The sequence below is a fragment of the Colletotrichum spaethianum genome (genome assembly GCF_022836535.1).
Source record: "Colletotrichum spaethianum MAFF 239500 DNA, contig45, whole genome shotgun sequence".
In the NCBI taxonomy this organism is placed as follows: Eukaryota; Fungi; Ascomycota; class Sordariomycetes; order Glomerellales; family Glomerellaceae; genus Colletotrichum; species Colletotrichum spaethianum.
The window spans coordinates 148,126-168,673 of NW_026054815.1; the positions used below are offsets into that span (position 1 = coordinate 148,126).

The 20,548-nt window shown below is 56.5% G+C and overlaps 7 protein-coding genes across 7 annotated transcripts; 5 read left to right on the top strand and 2 right to left on the bottom strand.

The window, feature by feature from the left end:
- Nucleotides 1-132: 132 nt before the first annotated feature.
- ColSpa_11328 (uncharacterized protein) lies at nucleotides 133-1,263 on the top strand (the record flags this gene model as incomplete). Its single annotated transcript, XM_049277540.1, has 2 exons — nucleotides 133-234; nucleotides 355-1,263. 2 exons carry the CDS (start codon nucleotides 133-135, stop codon nucleotides 1,261-1,263), a joined length of 1,011 nt encoding a protein of 336 aa, XP_049133497.1.
- A 1,175-nt stretch (nucleotides 1,264-2,438) lies between these two features.
- ColSpa_11329 (uncharacterized protein) lies at nucleotides 2,439-3,556 on the bottom strand (the record flags this gene model as incomplete). The annotated part of the gene is made up of 2 exons (XM_049277541.1): nucleotides 2,439-3,046; nucleotides 3,244-3,556. 2 exons carry the CDS (start codon nucleotides 3,554-3,556, stop codon nucleotides 2,439-2,441), a joined length of 921 nt encoding a protein of 306 aa, XP_049133498.1.
- A 2,045-nt stretch (nucleotides 3,557-5,601) lies between these two features.
- ColSpa_11330 (60S ribosomal protein L13) lies at nucleotides 5,602-6,809 on the top strand (the record flags this gene model as incomplete). The annotated part of the gene is made up of 4 exons (XM_049277542.1): nucleotides 5,602-5,673; nucleotides 5,962-6,075; nucleotides 6,170-6,328; nucleotides 6,414-6,809. 4 exons carry the CDS (start codon nucleotides 5,602-5,604, stop codon nucleotides 6,807-6,809), a joined length of 741 nt encoding a protein of 246 aa, XP_049133499.1.
- Nucleotides 6,810-7,396: 587 nt separating this feature from the next.
- Nucleotides 7,397-9,667, bottom strand: ColSpa_11331 (uncharacterized protein; the record flags this gene model as incomplete). The annotated part of the gene is made up of 4 exons (XM_049277543.1): nucleotides 7,397-8,871; nucleotides 8,929-9,183; nucleotides 9,239-9,370; nucleotides 9,430-9,667. The coding sequence occupies 4 exons, from the start codon at nucleotides 9,665-9,667 to the stop codon at nucleotides 7,397-7,399; spliced, it is 2,100 nt and encodes a 699-aa protein (XP_049133500.1).
- Nucleotides 9,668-13,694: 4,027 nt separating this feature from the next.
- ColSpa_11332 (uncharacterized protein) lies at nucleotides 13,695-14,856 on the top strand (the record flags this gene model as incomplete). Its single annotated transcript, XM_049277544.1, has 2 exons — nucleotides 13,695-13,842; nucleotides 13,973-14,856. The coding sequence occupies 2 exons, from the start codon at nucleotides 13,695-13,697 to the stop codon at nucleotides 14,854-14,856; spliced, it is 1,032 nt and encodes a 343-aa protein (XP_049133501.1).
- A 2,016-nt stretch (nucleotides 14,857-16,872) lies between these two features.
- ColSpa_11333 (uncharacterized protein) lies at nucleotides 16,873-17,961 on the top strand (the record flags this gene model as incomplete). Its single annotated transcript, XM_049277545.1, has 1 exon — nucleotides 16,873-17,961. The coding sequence occupies one exon, from the start codon at nucleotides 16,873-16,875 to the stop codon at nucleotides 17,959-17,961; it is 1,089 nt and encodes a 362-aa protein (XP_049133502.1).
- A 642-nt stretch (nucleotides 17,962-18,603) lies between these two features.
- Nucleotides 18,604-20,535, top strand: ColSpa_11334 (putative transcriptional regulatory protein; the record flags this gene model as incomplete). Its single annotated transcript, XM_049277546.1, has 4 exons — nucleotides 18,604-18,619; nucleotides 18,737-19,510; nucleotides 19,584-20,154; nucleotides 20,232-20,535. The coding sequence occupies 4 exons, from the start codon at nucleotides 18,604-18,606 to the stop codon at nucleotides 20,533-20,535; spliced, it is 1,665 nt and encodes a 554-aa protein (XP_049133503.1).
- Between the last annotated feature and the right edge of the window lie 13 nt (nucleotides 20,536-20,548).

Below are 20,548 nucleotides of genomic sequence, written 5' to 3' on the forward strand. Positions count from 1 at the left end.
GTCATCGCTAGCTGTGGCGCTTACCCTTTCGTCCGTCATCCGCACTCAACCGTCGTCGCACTTCCACCTACCGGTACCTACATAGCACGCAGATACCCGCAGCACTCTCTCCCCCACTACCACCTTCACGCAATGTTCGGCACGCAGCAATACACGGACGTCGCGAGGAAGAGGGGCCGCGACGACGACGACGATCTGCACAACGGCTCCCTCAGCTTCGGCGAACACAGAAATGTACGACGCCTGCTTGCGTTCCCCGTCCTCCCATCCCCCCTTCCAAAGCACCCTCGCTGACTTGTCCACCCAGAAACGCCTCCAATGCCTCCCCTCCGCACCTCGCCCACCTCTTCGAAGCGCTGGTCGGCGCCCATGATGCCCCTCAGCTCGGTGCCCTGCACCCTGACGCCCGGCGACTCGGACTCGGAAGAACAACCCAGGTCACGCTTCTCGCCCTGGTCGTCGTCCCCGGCGCCCATGTCCTGCCAGCCCTCGCCTTGGGGCCCGGCCGCCGACGCCGACCGTGACATGGACATGATGGACACAATGTCGCCGCCGCCTGTGCCGCAACAGCACCAACACCAACACCAGCACCAGCACCAGCACCAGCAAATCCACGCCGACCAGCACGCCTCAAGCAACGGCCGCATGCCGACGCCCATCCAACCAAACTTCGCCGCCCAGGTCCGGGGTGGCGCTTGGGGTGGTCCCGGACCCGCAGTGAGCCATCTCAACGGCGTCGTGAATATGGGCCACATGCACGCCGGTTTCAGCGCCGACCAGTCCCGATGCATCCCCCGCACCATGGAGGGCTCCGACGACTGGCACGCCGTCCAGAACCGCCGTCTACCCTCGCCCATTAGCGAAGGCGAGGACTCGAGCAGCCACGCTGACAGCGGGAGCCTGAGCCCTCCCGGCATGGTCCTCGACAACGGCTTCCCGTCCAACCTCACCATGCGCCTCGAGCAATCGTCCCTCGACGGCCATGGCCACCACGACATGGGCATGATGGACGTCGAGGATCACCACCACATGATGGGCGACGACTCTGTCACCACCACGATAGACTCGGGCCCTACGGAGACTACGTCGGCGCCGGCAACACCCTCGCCCGGCCGGAAGGGCCACATCCGGTCTAGGCACACTGTCAACACGTGGACATGGCAGCCCGGCATGAAGAAGAGCTTCAGCATCGGCTACCGTGCCGACTGCGAGAAGTGCCGCCTCAAGGTTCCCGGCCATTTCAACCACATCATTGTCTCGTAGAGGGGGCAAGGCGTCCATCTGACGGACAATCTAGTAGAGCTGGCGGCTCCAGTCGATATGGTACTGCGGCACTATTCCGCCGAGGAGCGCTTGCAGCAAAGGCGTCGAGAACAAGAAGCAAGGAAGCTAGAGGAATCGGAAGACCGAAGGGCGATCGCCCTGATAAAAGTCGGTGTGTTTTAGTCGTCCAGTCTTGGACGGAGGTGCTCTCTGAGGTCGATGCCTCAAGGCGCCCAAGTTTTGGTCTTTATGGCGTTTCTGATTTGGGGGTTTGCCAGAGACACGGGAGTCTCGGCCGGCGGTAATACCATATTTAGCGCATATCTTTCCACTCATTCGGGTCTGATGGGGCAGGCTCTTTTTCCTTTGGGGGTCCATAGGCTTTCTGGTATGCATAATTGGGACGGGAGAGTCGACTGGCCCGGCGCGGCTGACTGAGACTCGGGGAGGAACTTGCATTCTTGAAGCGTTTCCATGGGGTGGCTGTACATAATACCGACCCGAGAGGGCATAATCAAGCGGCGATGGCGCCAGCACTATTCACGACACTGAGCGTGCCATTGGATGTTGGTGAGATGGTGTCAGCGGTCCGCAGGCACAGGCGGCTGGTGGCAACGGTCCAACCAATGTTGTCTTGGAGCCCCCAAACACGCGTCACTGCCAAAGGAGACAAGACGACACAAATGCAAGAGCAGCATCCAAGGCCCGAGCAATGCAAAGATGAGGGTGATATTTTTTCCTTCCGCATGCAAAACTTGTCAAACCGGACGCCGTCTAATGCACATCCAGTCAGTCTACACTATGATACAGTGACACCTTCAACCCCCTCGGCCCCGCCGTCTGATACGCAAGGGGCTCTGAAGAAATGGTGCAGTACAATTGGAGACTACACCCGAGTCTTCCTCCTCCCCGTCTTTCTGAATGGCGACGCAAGATCCCCTCGCCAGTCAACCTCGAGAGACTCCGTAGTTCCTCCGTCGCCGGGGTTCACACACGCCCCAAGTTTTGTGTTCTTCTATGCACCAGTATCGTCGCAGTACCGACCGCATGCTCTCTCCAGTTTTTTGCATCATATTACAACAAAGAAACATGCCGCCGCCGGCGTACTTCCTCTGCCGTCTCAAGGAGGCGGGAAGGAAGTGGACGAGAAGGTGGACCAGCGGAAAAACAACCGTTTACCACCACCCCTTCTTCTCGACCTTCTTCTCCTCCACCGGCAGGCCGAGCTGGTCGAGCGCGCCGCCCCGCCGCTGGTTCTCCCGCTCGCGCTCAAAGGCCGCCTTGGCCTTGTCCTGGAGGAACTCTTTCCTCTCCTCGACGGCGCGCGCGAGGCCCGCGGCCTTGTCCTCCGCCTGGGCCGCGTCGGGCTTGGACGACGAGGAGCCAAAGGGCCACCAGCTGCTGCTGCTGCTCTGCTTGTGTGCGGGCGCCGCCGCGGCTTCGGAGGCGGCCGCGTCCGGCGACGATTGGGCGGCGGCGAGGGCGTCCTGCTGCTGGTGCTGCTGCTGGCCGCCCTTGCCAAAGATCTTCTCGGCCTGCGTGGTGACGGTGGGCGCGGACAGCAGGGGCGGGAGCTTGACGCCGGTCTCGCGGGCGCGGGCGTTGGCCTCCTCGACGAGGGTGACCTGGGCGTCGGTGGCGGTGCCGTTGATGAAGGCGATGCGGGCCGAGGCGAGCGAGTCCTCCTCCATCTTGCGCTGGGCCTCGACGAAGTCGGTGCGGCGCTGCTTGTTGTACGTCACCATGTCGTAGACGGAGTAGACGGAGACGAGGCCGGCGATGGCTGTGAGAGAGAGGTGTATGTCAGCTTTTGCGGTTCGTGATGCAGTGACGCAGTGACGCAGTCTTCTTTTTGCCTTGCCTCCATGCTCCCTGAGTGGCGAGCACCCGTCCCGTGTGTGCCTCAACTAGAGGCAGGGGAGCGGTGCTGCCCCATCGGGGGTTGAAGCGAGGTCGGGACAAGGCCAGACAAAGACGTACCCGTGAAGCCGACCAGGCCGAGGACGGCGAACTTGTGCGCAAAGTCGAAGAAGCGGCGGCTGCCGCCGATGACGCGGTCGACGCTCGACGTCTGCGCCGCACGCGCGGCCTCGTGGGCGGCGCGGAGGCGGCGGACGCGCTCCTCGGGGGACTCGCCCGGTTGCCGGCCGGGGACCCGCGGGGGCTGTGGTGTACTCGAGGCCGTCGTCGAGGCCGTCGTCGATGTGGGAGAATTCTTGGATGCGGCGTGCGGGGTGGTCGAGGTGAAGCGCGTGGCGTCCGAGGCGCTCCGAGGGCCTACTCTGGATGCCATCTTGGTCGTCGACGTCGTTGTCGTCGTCGTGTCGTCACCTGTCGAAGTACGGGAGGGACGGCTGGACGTGGGAAACGAGGGGAGGGCGGTTCGGAAGAAGCGTGGCAGGAGCTTCGTCGTCGTCGTCGTCGTCGTCGTCGGTTTGCTTTCGCAGGTTTCGCGGGTTCCGGAGCACGGGGAAACGGGATGGGCTTGTCATGAGATTTTTTGGAGCTCTTTCCTGCGAATTGGACGGGCCCACTACGGCATGCATGCTTTTTGGCGGCGCCTCATTGGTACGGCTTATTCCGTTGGGGCGTCGTACGAGAAAATGTTCAAGACTCGGGGAGCTGGAGCTCCATTTGAAAAGACAGCTGCGGGCAGCTGAGAGACGGGTTTTGCTGGATGGGTTGGGGGGTGAAGCGCAGGATCGGATGGACATGGCGATGCTGGATGTAGGAGTTCCTGAACAGAGCCAAGAGGCACTAGGGATCTTTTGGAGTTGTGGTTATCTTGCTTGAGATGCAGGACACAGGTAATCTAGATGCTTAGCATTGGGTTCTCGACATTTTGGTGCATGCTGTTCCAACCACGTCCATCTCAACTCCAGGTCGTACCTCAAAAGCCGCGATACTCTGGTCCTTTGGACTCAGCGCCTAATTTTCACTATCCGTTTTGTTTCGCTAAGCATCAGAACACCGGATACGCATCCCCTTGGACCGGCCTCAATTAAATTGGTGTCTTGCCAGGAGGTCAAGATGCCAGGAGACGTGAAGGTAGACTCTTTTGGATGTCGCCGAAAAGTACCAACCACCCGAAACACGCAGAGATGAGCTTCGACAGAGTGTGTGCCGCCCGTCGTTCATGTCAAGACAGTCCAAATCCTCATTACCCAGGGTTTGCCACTGGAGATTGTGAGGTGCTGGAAGCGGCAGGCTGGGACACAAATGGATGGTTCGATCAATCGATTCTAACAGATGAAAGGCCGCTGGACCTTTCTTCCACTAATGTCAATTTCAGAGTGTGAGGCATCGACGAAGGAGAGCAAAGTACCAATCAACAGAACTCTGGCTGTGAAGACTCTGCTGCGCCCGGCAAACCGTCACAGGACATGGATGACGAATATGTCGACGACCGTGGGACTTCCAAAGCAAACCGTAGGCTTATTACCGACCAGCAAAATTTCAGTCTTCACCTGGCTGTCACAAGATCTTAACTGACCCCAGCCTTGGATTGACTCGCATTGACATCGAACTCCGGCAAGGTGCATCATCTTCACTCCCTGATCACGAATAGAAAAGCAATGGGCACCTTCTTCATGACCCTGCACGAGGCAGAGCGCACAATGAAAATGTGGTATAAATCAAAAATTGCACCCACGATGGCCCCGAAGGGCAATCGAGAGAGGTCGACACCGCGATGTGCAATGCAGGCCTCCCTCTCTGCAGTCCGGATTTGTTGATCGCCAGACAACTGAGCAAGGTAAGTATACCTTCCAAAAGGTAAGAGGAGAGAATCTGCGGTCTTGGGGTGCCCTTATATAGGTTTTCACAATGTGTCCCCAATCAGTAGGTCACGTGTGGAGCAACTCGGCAGGTGAGGTACCGGTAGGCACGCTAGGTAGTCACTTGATCCACTCTTCGAAGCGAAATGGAAATTGGTGCCTGCCGGTCTGTAGAAAGAACGTACCTTGGTCTGTCCTTCTATTGGCTTGCAGGCTTAGACTTGTTGGCACTGCTAAGAGAGTGCCAAACATACCAGTTTAGCAGGTAGCCTCAGTGAAGACTTCGCAGCTGTGCATTTGTAATTATTGACATCGGCCGTTTAGTGTAGGAAAGACGAGGGGGATCTGGGTAACTCCTATAGTTGCTGCTTGGTCCAAATGCATAGCTCGTCAAGAACGTACCGCGATTTAGGTCTCTAAGATATTCCCAGTATCTCACAACTATTAGGACACTGTCGCATCGCGTCGTCAAAGTCTTTCACAATTGGCACCAGTACGTACCATCCCAGCGGCAGAGATTGCAGCGCTCCAGCCACGCCGACCGTCGAGGGCCCGCCGGAACATGGTTCGGCCGTCGCCTGTGCCTCGCCGCCACGGCAGGTGGACCCCACAGCCCAATCAACATTTGCGCCCAGTACGTACCTTCCCTCGTAGGGTTTTCATGCCCTTCTCGAGATTTTGACTCGTCCCTTCCCAGGAAATTTCGAAGCGTTCAGCAGCATCTCGACGACGGCCCATCCGGACTACTAACCCCCTTGATCGCGCAATACAGGCACAATGGTACGTCGATACGCGCCCCCGATAGACTCTCGCCGTCGACGGCATCGCATTGCGGAATACTGACGTTGGGATTTTTTCCTTCTAGGCGATCGCACACAACCAGCAGATCCCCCACAACCGTGAGCAATTCCTCCCGCGATAGGCGACGACTACGACGACGACGACGACTTGTTCCCCGAGACACTTTGGACTGACACCACTATCAACAGATTTCCGCAAGGATTGGCAGCGCCGGGTCCGGACGCACTTCGACCAGGTATGATTTATCCCGCGCAGGACGCTCCCGAGAGACGAAAAAAAAAACTTTGTGGTCTGGGAAAGGCAGGATCTGACTTGGAACATCACAACAGGCCGGCAAGAAGCACAGCCGCCGTGTCGCCCGTCAGGCCAAGGCTGCTAAGGTCGCTCCCCGTCCCACCGACCTGCTCCGCCCGATCGTGAGATGCCCTTCGATCCGCTACAACCGCAAGGTCCGTGCCGGCCGCGGTTTCACCCTCGACGAGCTTAAGGTACGATGAACTCTGAAGGACGACGATAGAGAGGGGCACTTTTTGGTGCACGCACAATACAGCAAGTCCTAACAATGTTCCGCAGGCCGCTGGTATCCCCCGCCTTTACGCTCCCACCATCGGTATCTCCGTCGATGGCCGCCGCAAGAACCTGAGCGAGGAGTCCCTTGCCGCCAACGTCGCCCGCCTCAAGGCCTACAAGGAGCGCCTCGTCGTCTTCCCCCGCCGCTCCAACAAGGTCAAGCAGGGCGACTCCAAGGTCGACCTCGCCAGCACCGAGACCGTCCAGAACCTCGCCAACGCCCTCCCCATCGCCAAGGCCGCCTCTGGCTTCTCCGAGATCTCCAAGTCCGACGTCCCCAAGCCCATCGAGGGTGGTGCCTACCGCAAGCTCCGCCTGGCGAGAAGCGAGGCTCGTCTCCTGGGCAAGCGCGAGAAGCGTGCCCGCGACGCGGCCGAGGCCGAGGCTGCCAAGAAATAAACGCACGTCTCAGCCTCTGCTACCACCGCTGCTGCTGCTCTGCTATCGTCTCTTGTGGTGTCGGGGGGCGGTTTTGTTTGATGCTGCGGCTAGTGCAGCTAAACTGCATGGATATGGGTTTTCGGCTGCTGCTTTCGACACGTTAAAAAACACTTTCGAGGAAGGGAAAAAAGTTCTTCGGAAGTCGGGTTTGTCTTCTGGCCTGGCGTGGGTTCAGTGGAAATGAGAGATACACTCAGGACAAGGTCATAAAGAAACTATTGCATTGATCACGCCCGCCTGTGTCGGTTGCCCCCCCTACCCACCCAGCTCGTCGCATGACGGGTTTAGGAAGACGCATCGTACGAAAACGACGTGACGTGTATCATGGGTCAAGGTGACAGGAGTAGACTAAGGATTGATTCGATTGCTTTTATTTTCCACCCCGTGTTCCTGTCCTCGTGAATGGTGATCTCCGTACAATCATGTGCATGAGACTGAAGCGCCAAATGCTGAACTTCGTCTTGAGATGTACAGTCCATCACGAGTTTTGTTTCACATCCGTCTATAACCAACTAATTTTTTATTCTTTTGTGTGGACTACTTGATCATGCCTTCCCCTTGCCCTTCTCATCTACGAGCAGCTCGCCTCCCTCCTTCAACATGTCTTCAAACGCCGCCCTCCTCGCGGCCGGCAGATCATCCGCATGATTCTTGACCAATTCCGAGACCATGACTAGGCCGTTCTCCCGATCGACCTTCTTCATGCCCGCCGCCTGCGATGGGTCGGCCTGCTGCGGCTCCAGTCCGAGACCCTCCACCATCGCCGCGTTGCCCCCGCCGCTGACGACGACGGCCTGACCTGCGTCTGCCGGCGCCTCCTCCCCGGAGAACGCCCGCCCCGTGATGGCCTCAGTCAGCGCCTCGAACGCACCGGTGACCTGAAGCGTGCGGATGACGACGTCGGCGCCGTCCTGGGCACGGCACATGAGCGCGAAGACGAACCATGCCTCGCTGCGCAGCACGGGGAACCGCGTCTGCGTGACGAGGAAGGCAAGGGCCCTGGTCAGGCTCGCGTGCTGGCGGTAGAACTTTTCTCGCCTCTTGGTGCAGCCGTCGCCCTCGGCCTCGGCTACGGCCGTGGGCGAAAGGGGCTTCTCGGGCCGGAACACGTAGCTGTCCTTGGAGGATTTCCAGTCGGGGAGGACGGGGGGGATCGGGGCGGTGTGGAGCACGCGGCAGACGACGGCGGCGGCGCGGGCGGCCTCCGTCTTTGTGTGTTCGGCGTCTGTGCGGGAAAAGATGTCGAGGAGACGGTGGAGCTGCGTCGTCTCGTGCGAAGGGGATAGGGGGTCCGGGCTCAGCGGCGCGCAGAGGCGGCGGACGTTGGAGGGGGTGTTAACGAGGAGCAGGCGGGTGAGAGAGACTGCGGAGAACTGGACCTGGGGGTTCACGTCGAGGGCCCAGATGCGGGGGAGGACATCCGGGTCAAAGAGCCCCGCGTCGCCGAGGACGGGCTTGTTCTGGGACGGGATGGCGAGGTTCTTGAGGAAGGACAGCGCCGAGTGTAGCAGCAGGGAATCGGTCGCGTCGCGGAGAAGGCCGACGAGCGGGACGTGGACGGCATGGTCCCGGACGAGGGCGAAGGAGGCCTCGTCAGAGCGGGCGACGTTGCCGAGGCAGAGACAGGCGGCGGAGCGGAGGTGAGGGTTGGGGAGGGACAGCCATGACTGGAGCGTGTCGAGGACGGGGGAGCCGAGGGAGTGGTGGAGAGTGAAGTCCTCGGCGTAGGAGACGTCGGCAAGGATCTGCACAAAGGACTGCGGCAGGGCCCTGAGTTGGACAGCGGCGTCCTCGTCCTCGACCTGGATGGCTTCGAGCTGGGTTTGGAGGTGGTAGAAGGTCGCGAGGAGAATTGGGATGGACCCTGTGGCGATAAGAGCCGCTTGGATGGGCGCGTGGGTGAGGTAGGCGAGGGCGACGGCCGTCAGGGAGACAAAGTCCTCGGCGTCGGTCGTAGGTGTGAGGGCCAGCGTGAGGAGGATGGCCGGCGTTTCCGGGGGTGCGAGGTTTGCCTCGGATTCTGGGGAAAAGGTTTAGCGAGATGCTCCTAAGAGGGACGGTCAGGTGAGGTTCTCACCGTGAGTGGCTAGCAGAGCAAGGATCTTGGCGATGATGCTGACGAGGTGCGGAGCGTTTGCGAGCCGCGTGCTGGCGAGTAGGCCCACAAGGTGTTTGGTCAGGGACGAGGCACTGGCATAGGCCTGAGCTGGTTCATAGTCGACGAGTGTGTTGTAGAGGACGGGCACGGCGAAGGGAAGCGCCGTGTCGTCGTCGAGAAAGCCGATGATGGAAGGGATGGCGTTGGAGGCGATGACCCTTTCACGGTTCTCGTCTAAGGATGAGGTCAGCCTTCGGGATATGAGTGAAAGCAAACATTAGTGTCATACCAGTGTCGGCACATGAGTTGCCAATGATACGGAGTATATGCTTCTTCAGTGCTGGCCGCAGGCCATCTGAGGAGATGATGGAGAGGAAGAAGTCTAGGACACCCGAGTTCCCCAAGGGCAGTCTCCAAGAAGCTGTGAAACGTGTCAGTTGCATGCCTGTCCTACAATATCTCATGTCAAAGGGAGCTCACCATCTCGGCTCCCGTCACCCAGCTTCTCCGCAACGACATCAATTTCCTCACTGCCCGCATTCCACAGCTGCTGCGCCGTGAACAGTACGTCGCCCAGCAAGGCCGTCCTATGCGCGCGGCTTTGGTCCTCCGATCCCGGATCAGCCCAGGCCGAAGCGGAGGAAAGGACGGTTGCAATGGCGTCCGGCGTTAGCATCGTGCCGCCCGATGGCTGCTGTTGAGAGGCCGCTTCGGCCATGATTGTTGACTCCCTTGTCCCTTGTCGCCAGTGTTGGTTTTTGCGAGAATAGGGAAATCCTGATTTTGGTTCGCCTTATAAGTCGGGTTCCCTTGCAAGTACCCCTTCTCGTTATAAAAAAGAATAAAAAAAACCGATCCGCGGGGTTAAAAATGATTGGTCGTTTGATTCGTTGGCTGAGGTACGTTCGCCGAAGTGCTGCCCGGAGATGGGATGAGCTGCGGCAAGCACGAGCTCCTTTCCCTTTCCGTGTGGGCGTTGACGATGGTGGGGTATGCTGACCTTGGTGGGGGTTGCATCTGCCGTAGGTGATTGGCCCCGAGCTGTTTGCCATAGTGGGACTTGGTCGGAGCTCGGATTCCGGGGCCTTGGTGCCGTCGGCCTCCCGCCCCGACTCCGGTCGCCGTCCCGGGGGCTAGTTGGAGATGCTGTCGCACGACTTGAACACTTACGGAGTGGTTTTGAGCCTCGGTGTCTTGAGTCATATTATCAGATTAGATCTTGTGCTTGGCACGATTGAACGAAACTGGGTTTGCACGAATTGGGTTATTCACATTCACTTGAATTGAACTCCAACTCAAAAAGACGCAAAAAAAGCATTTCGCGGTTAATTTCCCTGGCTGTTTTAAATAAATTGTCTTGATCGATTCTCTGATATCCAACCATGCCACCGAATATCATGAGCTTCATTGCCCTGGCACTTTGATGGTATGATTCGAAAGCATCTGGACTCGTTACTGTGGCCGCCGACGCTCCAGCCCTTGTCTAAGCGTCTGTAAGATATCGTCTTAATCCCATCTGCCCCCTTGTAGCAAGGCCAGTCGGCTTTCTTGTACCGGGATTATGACTTTTTACTTATCTGATTGGGTCTTGGAAGTGGCTCGGTAAGCCGAGGTGGCATTCGTTTCGAAGTCCAGATGATGTCATCTCATCTCTTATATAGGTCATATCATGAGAGGGGCTAGATGAACGAACAAGGTACCGAACTGGGGGTCAACATGCTGAGACGTGGCAGAAAACGTATCAGGTTGAGACCTATCCATCCAAGACAGGGCAATCAACAATGCAAACCAACTGTTTGCGAATGAGCGTAAGTTCTCCCTTAATCATCTAAACGAGGAAGCTAAAACACCCCATCTTCAGCATCACGTGTGCTCAGCCCTTCTAGCCAGTCTCTCAGTGATACCAGAAGGGTCTGTTGCAGTACCACAATCTCCTTCACAACAGAGCAGTCACAGACAGAACATTGCGCGCTGCAACACCATTCAAAATCATTCGCAAACCGTAACTTTGGATCTTTGATCGCATTGCTCTTCTGTAGGGATGCGGTAGTGCGGGTGAATGCAAGGCCAGAACGTCAGCCCTGCCCAATCAGTTGTACCAACGCTCCAAAGGCGACTTTTTCCAAGTTTACGTTTACATGTTGTAGTTGAAGGTAGGTGTAATGCCAATAATTAACGAAACTCATGAGATATAACGCGATGTGCTGGAATATGGTCTCATCAAACCGAGTTCAAGAACTCGCGGCTCGTAGAAGATGTGAAGTGCACAGCCCTATGATGTTGGCACTCCCGCCGAATCGTCCAGCGTCGTTTCTTCGTCCTTCGACTCGTCTTTCGACCTGCTTCCAAGGATACATAATGAGGGTTATGAAGGTTTGTCGCATTTGTAAAACTTTTCTTCGCTTTGCTCGCCACAAATCTCTAGAGGTCCCTGCCTTCTCTGTCACTTGACACCAGCTTCACCCCTAGAAGAGATAGCGAGACCTGAAGGTGTACGATGCTTGTCAATGTCCCCAGAGATTCGGGCTTTATGGAGATGGATAGACAGCGGTCAGCCATAGCCAAACCTCACGCGGGTGTCATGAATGCGATACCAGAAGACAAAGGATTCTAACCAAGATGCCTCGATTTGGAAGGCAGATGAACGGAGACTAGTACTGATACTGGTGAAGCCTTCCACGTAGAGTTAACGACGACCACAACGCTGCCAAACATCATAGGTTCATCACAACGCCTTGAGGAAGCATCACATATCGCTCCTTTTATCTCGGTAGTTTGTACGTTTCAATCCACACTGTTGTTATCTCAATAGAAGGCCAGGCTGACTCAAAGGCACATAGAACTCTCAGAGAGCAAGCTGTAGCTCACCGCAACTGTCGCCATCGCCTCACCTCCTAACTCACCCGCGCCCTCGCCAGCATCGCCCTCAATGCCACCTCGAACTGCGGCAATCTAGGCATCCTATCCTGCACGGGATCATCCCTCGCCGGCACCGACTCCGCCGACATCCGCACGTGCAGGGGGAGCCCGCTGAGCGTTGACGGCGGCCTGTCACCGGAGCTTGCCTCCCGGGAGTGCTGGTTCAGTGACGACTACGGCTACACCAAGGGTTATTGCTGGGAGAAGTGCGATGGCAATGGAAGGTGGGTGCTGGACCGCCAGGAACCAAGGCCTTGGGAAGTGGAGGTCTTGCTCGGCCAAGGACGACTGCGCCAAACGATACTTCGGCGTGCGGCGAGGGGGTCTGCGATGACTGTCATTGTAGCCCTCACCGATGGTTCGGAACCCATCTTGAACCTGACGACGTCCTGGCTGCGGACCGTTTCTGAGGGGGAGATAACGCTCGAACACCCCTTCCAAGATTCACTCTTTGCTTTGATGGGTGTGTAGACTGCTGCAAATGCCCAGTCCAGTCACTTCCTGGGCGGTGCGGTGACAAGCTTACGTCAGTGAGTCCTTCGCTGTTTGGCGATGGTGAGAATGCAATCAAGAAGTCAGGCTGTCGGGTTGACGCTCTTTCTGTGACCAGAGGAGGGTCCGTGAGGCCTGTGGGTGGAACGGGAGATGATGGATTCGTAGCTTGTTTGGTGTCGAAGGCAAGGTCATTGCGCTAAGCAACTCTGGTTGGTACTGCCTGGTTCATTGCCAACTTCTGAATGCTGCCTTAACATAGGCTCAACATAGCCTCTGCCCACAGAAGACGTCATTAACGGAACGGTACAACAGCTGCTGTAGCCATATTGCTTGCTTGCCGCTGGACAGCAAATATAAAAACGGTGAAGTGTGGGACGGAAATAAAGGCGGCGAGAAGAGAAGATGGACTGCGTCTGCTTCATCTTTTCTCAGTCGTGGAGAGTGTCCAAGTAAATGCTTGTGCTTGTGCTTGTGAATGGATAATTGCCTGGGGAGCGTTGTGCAGTGAATTGTGCAATGAGTTATGAAGACAGTAAACGCACACAGCCCACTCTGTAATCGTCAACCCCTGACTCTAGCCGCTCAGTTAGCGCTGAAAGAGGACCCCTGGGCGCCAAATCGGAGTGCAGCTGGCATTATCCAAGGCTGCGCTAGTGGCACTCGGTGGCATGTTTGATTGGCGCGGACCCAGTTGCACGACACGCCTTACGAAAGCCAAAGGAAGTGCGGACACGGAGCTGCTCGAAGGCCAAAGCCAAGCTCTTTCAGGCCTAGATGTCATACAAATACCGCTCGTCGTAAGAAAGAACTGAAAGTCTGGCGCACTAGTGGCATCGTTTGCCACGTGGGATCTCAAGATGATCACTAATACGCAAGTTCGGCAGCCATTGCATCGGAAACAAAACTTCCAAGAGGCAGAGGCTCACTTGCAGAGACTCGGGTGCCGTGGGGAAACGAGGGGGAAATCTGGGGAACCCGAGAAACACAGCAAACATTGAATAAGACAGGAGAAACACCACACAGTATTGATAATATACTTCAGCCGATGTCCAGAAACTGGTTCCAGTCAACGTCACTAGTGTCAACAACGCTGTCGTCCTGGTCCGGACTAACTCGATATGCATCATGATGTGCATCGGCCTAACCGCAAATGCCAATCCCTTGTTCGGGAACCAAATCCCCTAACTCCAGATCCCCGCCGATGCGCTCCCCAGCCCTGTGCGTGCCCTTGGGCCTCTCCCTCCAGTTATCCTCCCGCAGCTTTCCCATCAAGAAAATCCCATCATTCTTTATCAGATATCGCCGAGGGAAGCATTGAGAACCAATCCAGCATGGTCGAGCCCGCGACGTTACCACCGCTGTCAAGCCTGATGCAGCCGGCAATCCATGGAGTGATGTCCAGCGAGGACAATTGGAAGGGCAAGACAAGCCCGGCCGAGAGGAGAAAGATCCAGAACAGGCTCAATCAGCGGACGTGGAGTAAGTGGCACCCACCTCCTGCAACCTGCTTACGCCCACCATTGATCATCGCCGTTTGACGGAATTCTGCGCCCCGTTGTCTCTCGGGTCACCTCGATCGCCTCTGCTGACACGACTGATTCTGCGACAGGACAGCGACGGAAGCAAGAGAAGCTTCAGGAGCGCCAAGGAGGGGCCCAGGACGCAAGCGTCCCATCCTCGTCGTCTTCGCCGCCGCCTGCTGGCGCCCTGGTAGCGACCTCGAGATGGACGACATTATCCGCGGCGTCGGCGGCCCCTGATGGCGCAAAGACCCTTGTGTACGCGACGATGCCGCTGTCTCGGCCGGAACTGCATAGGAAGAAGGAAGACGCGCGCTCGTGCGGAGGGAAAGTGACGCTGATGGCCTTGACGTACCTTGGTCGGGAGCGGCCGATGACAGACCTCCAAGATGAGGATATGGACGACCTCTATCACCTGTTCCTTCAGCGTGCATATGAGAGCCGGAGCCGGCGGACCCCGAGTCCCGACCCCATGTCGGACTCGCTACTGCCGCTGGTGCAGTTCAACCTGTTCCGCGGGCTGATGGAGAACATGAAGACGCTGGGCATCACCCTGGAGATGGTCTGCGACGACGAATGTGTCTCCCCGTTCGGCAGCGACCCCATCTACAACGTCCAAACGGAGTGGACCCTGCCGTTCTTCCTGAAGCCGACCGAGATGCAGCTGACGTCCGAGCATCATCCCTGGCTGGATCTCCTGCCCCTGCCGCGGATGCGGGACAATCTGATAAAGGCCGGCCAGGACTGGAATGATGAAGAGCTGTGCCTCGACATGATTGGGAACGGTGACGCGCCGTCGGGCCAGGGAGGCATGATTCTGTGGGGGGAGCCGTGGGACCCGAACAACTGGGAGGTGACGGAGGATTTTGTCGAAAAGTGGCGGTGGATTCTCCAGGGTTGCGAGGAGATGATCAGATCGTCCAACTACTGGAGAGCCAAGCGAGGCGAGAGGAGAATGAGAGTGAGACTATAATGAGGAGACCCAGAGCCAAGTTGGCACTCAAACGAGGACAGTGTGCTGTTGTTTACTAATCCATGGGATGCATCGTCACAGCAATCAACACAGCGCCTATGCCAAATGAACCTGGGTCTCACTTTGGAGGCGTCTCGTTTGGCGGCGACCCTGGTTTATCCACAGTTGTCTCCTTATGGCTCGCGAGCTACCCAGGGGTGCAAGATGAGTCCACACTGCTACTAGCAGCCGGAACCAACCGGGAGTTGGGAGCTCCTGCGACCTACTCGCATCCGGGATGCAGCTGGATACCCGCCCATAACTCCCGAATGCTGTCTATAGTGCAACCCATACTGCAGCTCGACCCCACTAGTTTCTTTTGAAAGGGAAGACAACGTCGTACAAACGACGTCTTTGCGGCGCGGCGCACAGTCTATTTTTCTGGCACCAGGAACTGAGCTCCTCCTATGTGACCGTCGCGCTCGCTCCGGCTGAGCAACAGCTTCAGGCAGGAGAGGAAGACAGCAGTACCGATCTTCGAACCTAGCGAAGCAAATTGTTTCCTGTTACAACTACATCGGAATGTTTGGGTTGGACCTTGCTACCTAGATTGTCCCAGACATTCACCACCTGTCGTAGCTGGTTGAGATCTTCCCGAAGGCGACGGCTGTCTCCTACAACCTGCGTCGCATGATTTTGCTGAAGAAACCCTTTCAAAGCATGTACTATGCAAGATGTAAGAGACCAAACCACTAGAATTTGATGTGTCCACTGATAGCAGAAGCTGCATCTCAAGACGGTCATCGTTATCCCTGAGCATGTACGACGCTGCCGTGAAGACAACGCTATGGGGTAATGAAATGGGCAACGAATGGTCGAAGTCACAGGAAAAACCACTTAGGACAGCCGGCATGGGAAGCAAGCAGCTATTAGTTGGTTATGAATGGGGTTATCTGAAGTCTTGGAGTGAGCTGTAACTAAAAGTACATGACTGGGTATGGAGTCAAGAAGACTTCGCAACCATCTTGACGCCCCTGTCCCTCGATCACCAGTGCGCCCATTGAATAAGCCAGGCCCGGCTCCAACGCAATCACTTGAGTGACGATTGTTAGAAACAGCAGTAATCTTACCCTTGCAAGCCAATCAAGGCCACAGAGAGAAAATCCAAAGGCCTCAACTGACATGGCAGAACTCAAGCCCGCGCCGACACCGCACCCTCTCTGGGCCCAAGATTATTGGTCTCCACCATGGAGTTCCAAGTCCGCCCCAGACCAGACCCGGATAAGTGCCCAAAGTGGAAATGCCTGGTCGCCAGTTTCTCCATAATTCTCTGCCGCTAGAAATTTTGATTGGGTGCATTTGCTTGTGTCCCATGTTGGAGCCGAGCCTGCGGGCTCGACCGCGCCGTATGTCGCTGGTCACACGGCCGGAAAACAAACATGATCACAGTTTGCTACCGGGATTGACTCACTGCCACGAATGGACATTGCTACCATGAACGACTCCTTGGTGGGATAGAAAACCTCTTTCTTTATGACACTGCCGTAAGTGACTCAAGGAAAGATTGCTAAAGACAGCCAGCGCACCGAGTTGATGCGGCGGACGGAGTTGCAACTCCATTGTGGGTCCGCGGGCCCCGGAGCGGCAACTTCACTAACACGAATTGCATCTCATAGTGTCCGATGATGCAGTTTGGGCTTCAAGCTCCAGAAGAGGGACAAGATAGAAAATGAGGGAGCACAACATTATTAGAAGATATATAAGAAGCCCGGCGTGCCCTGCTGTATTCTCACTCATTCTCCAGCATACCGCACTCCATTCATCTCCGCCATCCTATCAAATCGTCATCATGGCCCCCTCAAGCACCCAAGACCTCTTCGAACCAGAGAATGCCACCATAAATACCACCAGAAAACCTACAAAGCAATCTGCCCATGTTCCAAAGCCAGACTTCGAGGTCCTCCGGCGGCTAGTGCCTCTCGCCGCCGACGCAAAGGCAGTCCACCTCAACGCCGCCTTCATGCCCCCTCAAACCTCATGGTCAACGAAGCCCTTTCCCGCTTCTGCTCAGGCGCGCTCCACCACCCCTCGCCCAAGGCGTGCTGGAAAGAGGACGTCGAGGCAGTCAGAGACCTCTTGGCCAGGTACATCCACGCCGACCCCTTGACCATTGCCTTTGTGCGAGACACGACCGAAGGCCTTGGGAGCTTCATCCGCGGGCTAGAGTTCACTCCGGGCGATAACGTGGTCATGCTCGACTGCGAGCACCCCAACCAGGCATTCGCATGGATGGCGCTCCGGCCCTCTGGGCTAGGAGTCAGGCTCGTGCCTACGGACGCCGAGAATCCCACAGCCGCAGACGCGCACACTTTCGCGCCGTACGTGGACGAGAGGACCAAGGCGATCGGGCTGAGCTCCATCATGTTCCACAGCGGACAGTGGAACGACGTGGCGAGCGTGTGCGCGGCCTATCGACCCCGAGGGATTCATGTTCTGGCGGATCTCACGCAGCAGGTTGGCTTTGCGGATGTCGATGTCCGGGGATTGGGCGTCTCGGCGGCGGCGTTTAGCCTGCACAAGGGGCTGAATACCCCGACGGGTCTTGCTGCGCTGTACGTTGATACGCAGTTCATCACAGAGGTTGACCCGATACCGCCGATAGTTGGGTATGGAGGCGTGAGCAGCAACGGCGACTCGGAAGATTTCATGGTTCCCCAGGGGCCTGTCCTCTTCCACCCCACGGCCCGGCGATATGAGCACGCCAACATGAGCTTCGTGTCAGCAGTCGCAGCGCGGGCGTTTCTTCAGTTCTATCTTGAAGTCATGGGACCCAAAAACGTGGAGAACCATCTATACAGCCTTGGTGATGCGCTACGTAGCGCGTGCGAGGGCCTGGGTGTTGGCGTGGTTGGGCCGAGCGAGAGGGAACGCCATGCGCCGCATCTGCATGTTCTTCGACTACGCGATCCTAGATGGTTCGGGCATTTGAAGGCCGCCGGGATCGTTGCGACTCGGCTTCGCACGGGAATCCGGGTGTCTTTCGGATTCTATAACAACCTGGAGGATGTCGAGAGACTGATGGAGGGGATCAGGTCCGGGCTCGGAAGCGGCATCCCGACGTGTTAGTACTGACAAAGATCAAGAAGAGCAAATTGCAAAAGAAACACAAAGAAGTCTTGGAAAAAGGTCAAACTGGAAAAAAAGGGAATGTCTTAGAGTTTGTCTTGTCTTGAAGAGCTTTGATACGTAGCTAGAGTTGTCTCCATTTCGTGAGCTTCATGAGGCCTATGTGGGCAACCATCATGCCAGAGCTCCGTCACCGGCCGGCCGGGGCGCGAAGACAAGCCACCCATGCACACGGGCTGGTTGTTGTTAGCGCTTCCAAGCTCCGTATATCAGGCAGAGGGCCCTCTATTGCCCCCGCATGTCGGTCTTCATTTCTCCATCGACATCACAAGTCCAGAACTAGGCGCAACGAACTTCTTTCTCTTTTTGGGTTTTGTGTGCTGTCGCTGGCATTGCCACTTTGCTGGCCTCATCTCTCATGCTGCACATGCATCATATCGTTTGGAAGTAGAAAGCCTCTCAAAAGAGGGATACTGGGCAGAGCCGATTCGACTTGTCAAGCGCTTGCCATCTAAACCGCTAGACCATGCCTCCGGACCGACGATCCGTGTCAGTTAAACCCACCAAGAGGATCTCGTATGTACATTACCCCTTTGAAGAAGAAGAAGCACAAATGTCTGAAAACACGAGCAGATGCAAAAGATGCCAATACAGAAAAGTCAGTATCCCCACTCCCTCCATTCAGCGGAACTGCTTCTCATCACATGGTACTGAGACTATACCATTCAGTTCAAGTGCTCACGCACCGAACCTTGCCAAAACTGCACCACCGCAGACACAACCTGCGAGTATCGCCCTGTAGATCGTAAGCGCGTACCTGTATCTCACGAGTACGTCGCGAGCCTAGAGTCACGCCTTTCGTGGTTCGAGTCCTTCGTCCGCAACCTCCGCGCTGCGACGGCGGAGGAACGGGAGGAGATGCTCAACTCCGCCGCCCAAGAGGAGAGCCCCCACAGCAGTATAAAAGCATCGGGAGTGGACTTGAAACAAGCACCCGGCGAATACGTGAGCCAGCTTGGCGCCCGAGCCCGCTCCCAAGCATCCACTGAACTTGGTCTCGAAGGGTCCCTAGTCTATCAGGGCGCAACCTCCATCTTCCGCGCTGATATCCCCGACTTACCACCCAAAGACCCCAATATCGTATTGCAGGGTTACTCATCTGGCATAGAATCAAACTTCGAGTCTGTGATGCAACATTTCGACCTCAGCATGTCTTCGTCTGACATCATGGCTCCATTGACACAATTCTTCCGATGGCAGTACCCACACTTCATGTTCATCTACCGCGAGGCCTTTCTCCGAGACCACTTTGGTGACCGCAGGAACGGAAAGTACTGGTCGCCGGCGCTTTTGCTCTCAATCTGTGCGCTCGGAGCGCTTGTGGGCGTGGATACGAAGACGCGGAGCGAGCGGTTCTTCCTGGCGGCGGAGAGCATCATCATGGTAACGGGGCTGACGAGGCCATCTGTCGCGACCGTGCAAGCGTTTTTATGTTTGGCACTGTATGAGATAGGGAGGGGGAATTCGTCAAAGGGATGGGGTTACTCTGGTGAGAAGGTCTTCGTTTCTTGGATCTTAGCATCCTCTGACGGGACTGACTGAACTGACTAGTCCCTGAACAGGAATCGCCTTCCGCATGGCGCAAGATCTGGGTTTCAAGAGAGACCCCAAAGACTGGGTCCACCACGATTCGTCGCTAGCAACGGCAGAGGACGTCGAGATCCGCCGAAGAATTTACTGGGGCTGTTATATCTCTGACAAGCTGATCAGTCTGATACTTGGTCGTCCTGTATACCTGGCGTATGAAGATGCCAAAGTGCAACCTATGGAGACTCTCCCGTACGTCAATTACCGCCCTATGCTTACGTCAACGTCGAATCTTATAACGTACAGTGAGCCCCCCGAGATGATCCTCTGGCGTCCCATAGGCTTCGAAGAAGAATATGCTGAATCGACACAATCCACGTCGATGATTCCACACCTCCATGAGCAGATCCGTCTGTCTCAGGTAATAGAAATGATGATGTCAACACTTTTCTCGCCAAGGTCTCATCTGGATGGCCTCAACCGGCGAGTGTGCTTTGACAACCTAAACCTCGAACTAAATCGCTGGCGAGAATCATTGCCGGACTTTGCGAAGTGGCGGAAATGGGGATCGCCATCCAAACCACTACCCGGAGTGCTGGCTCTTCAGTAAGTTATGCTTTCGATAAGACCTGAATCTGTAGTGAGATGGGTTGTCTGAAGTTATCTAGCCTCCTGTTCCATAGCGTGCGCATTGCCCTCAACTATGACCAAGCTGTCGCATCTCGCAGCGGTGACACAGAGGATATACTCCGCCTCTACTGTGTTGCATCAGCCCAGGATATCACGTCTCTCTTGCGAACATATCGAAGCCAGTACGGCCTCCAAAATGCGCCTCTCGTTTTCGTATATGGCGCAGTGCAGGCGAGTCGCTCAGCAAAAGCTTTTGGGATCACCGAGGAAAGCCAGTATTTGATCCAGATGCTTGGAGAGTTGTCATCGGCATGGGGTCTCTCTCGAGAGGTCCTGGTGAGGGTATGGGATTGCTAGATACATGTCCGAG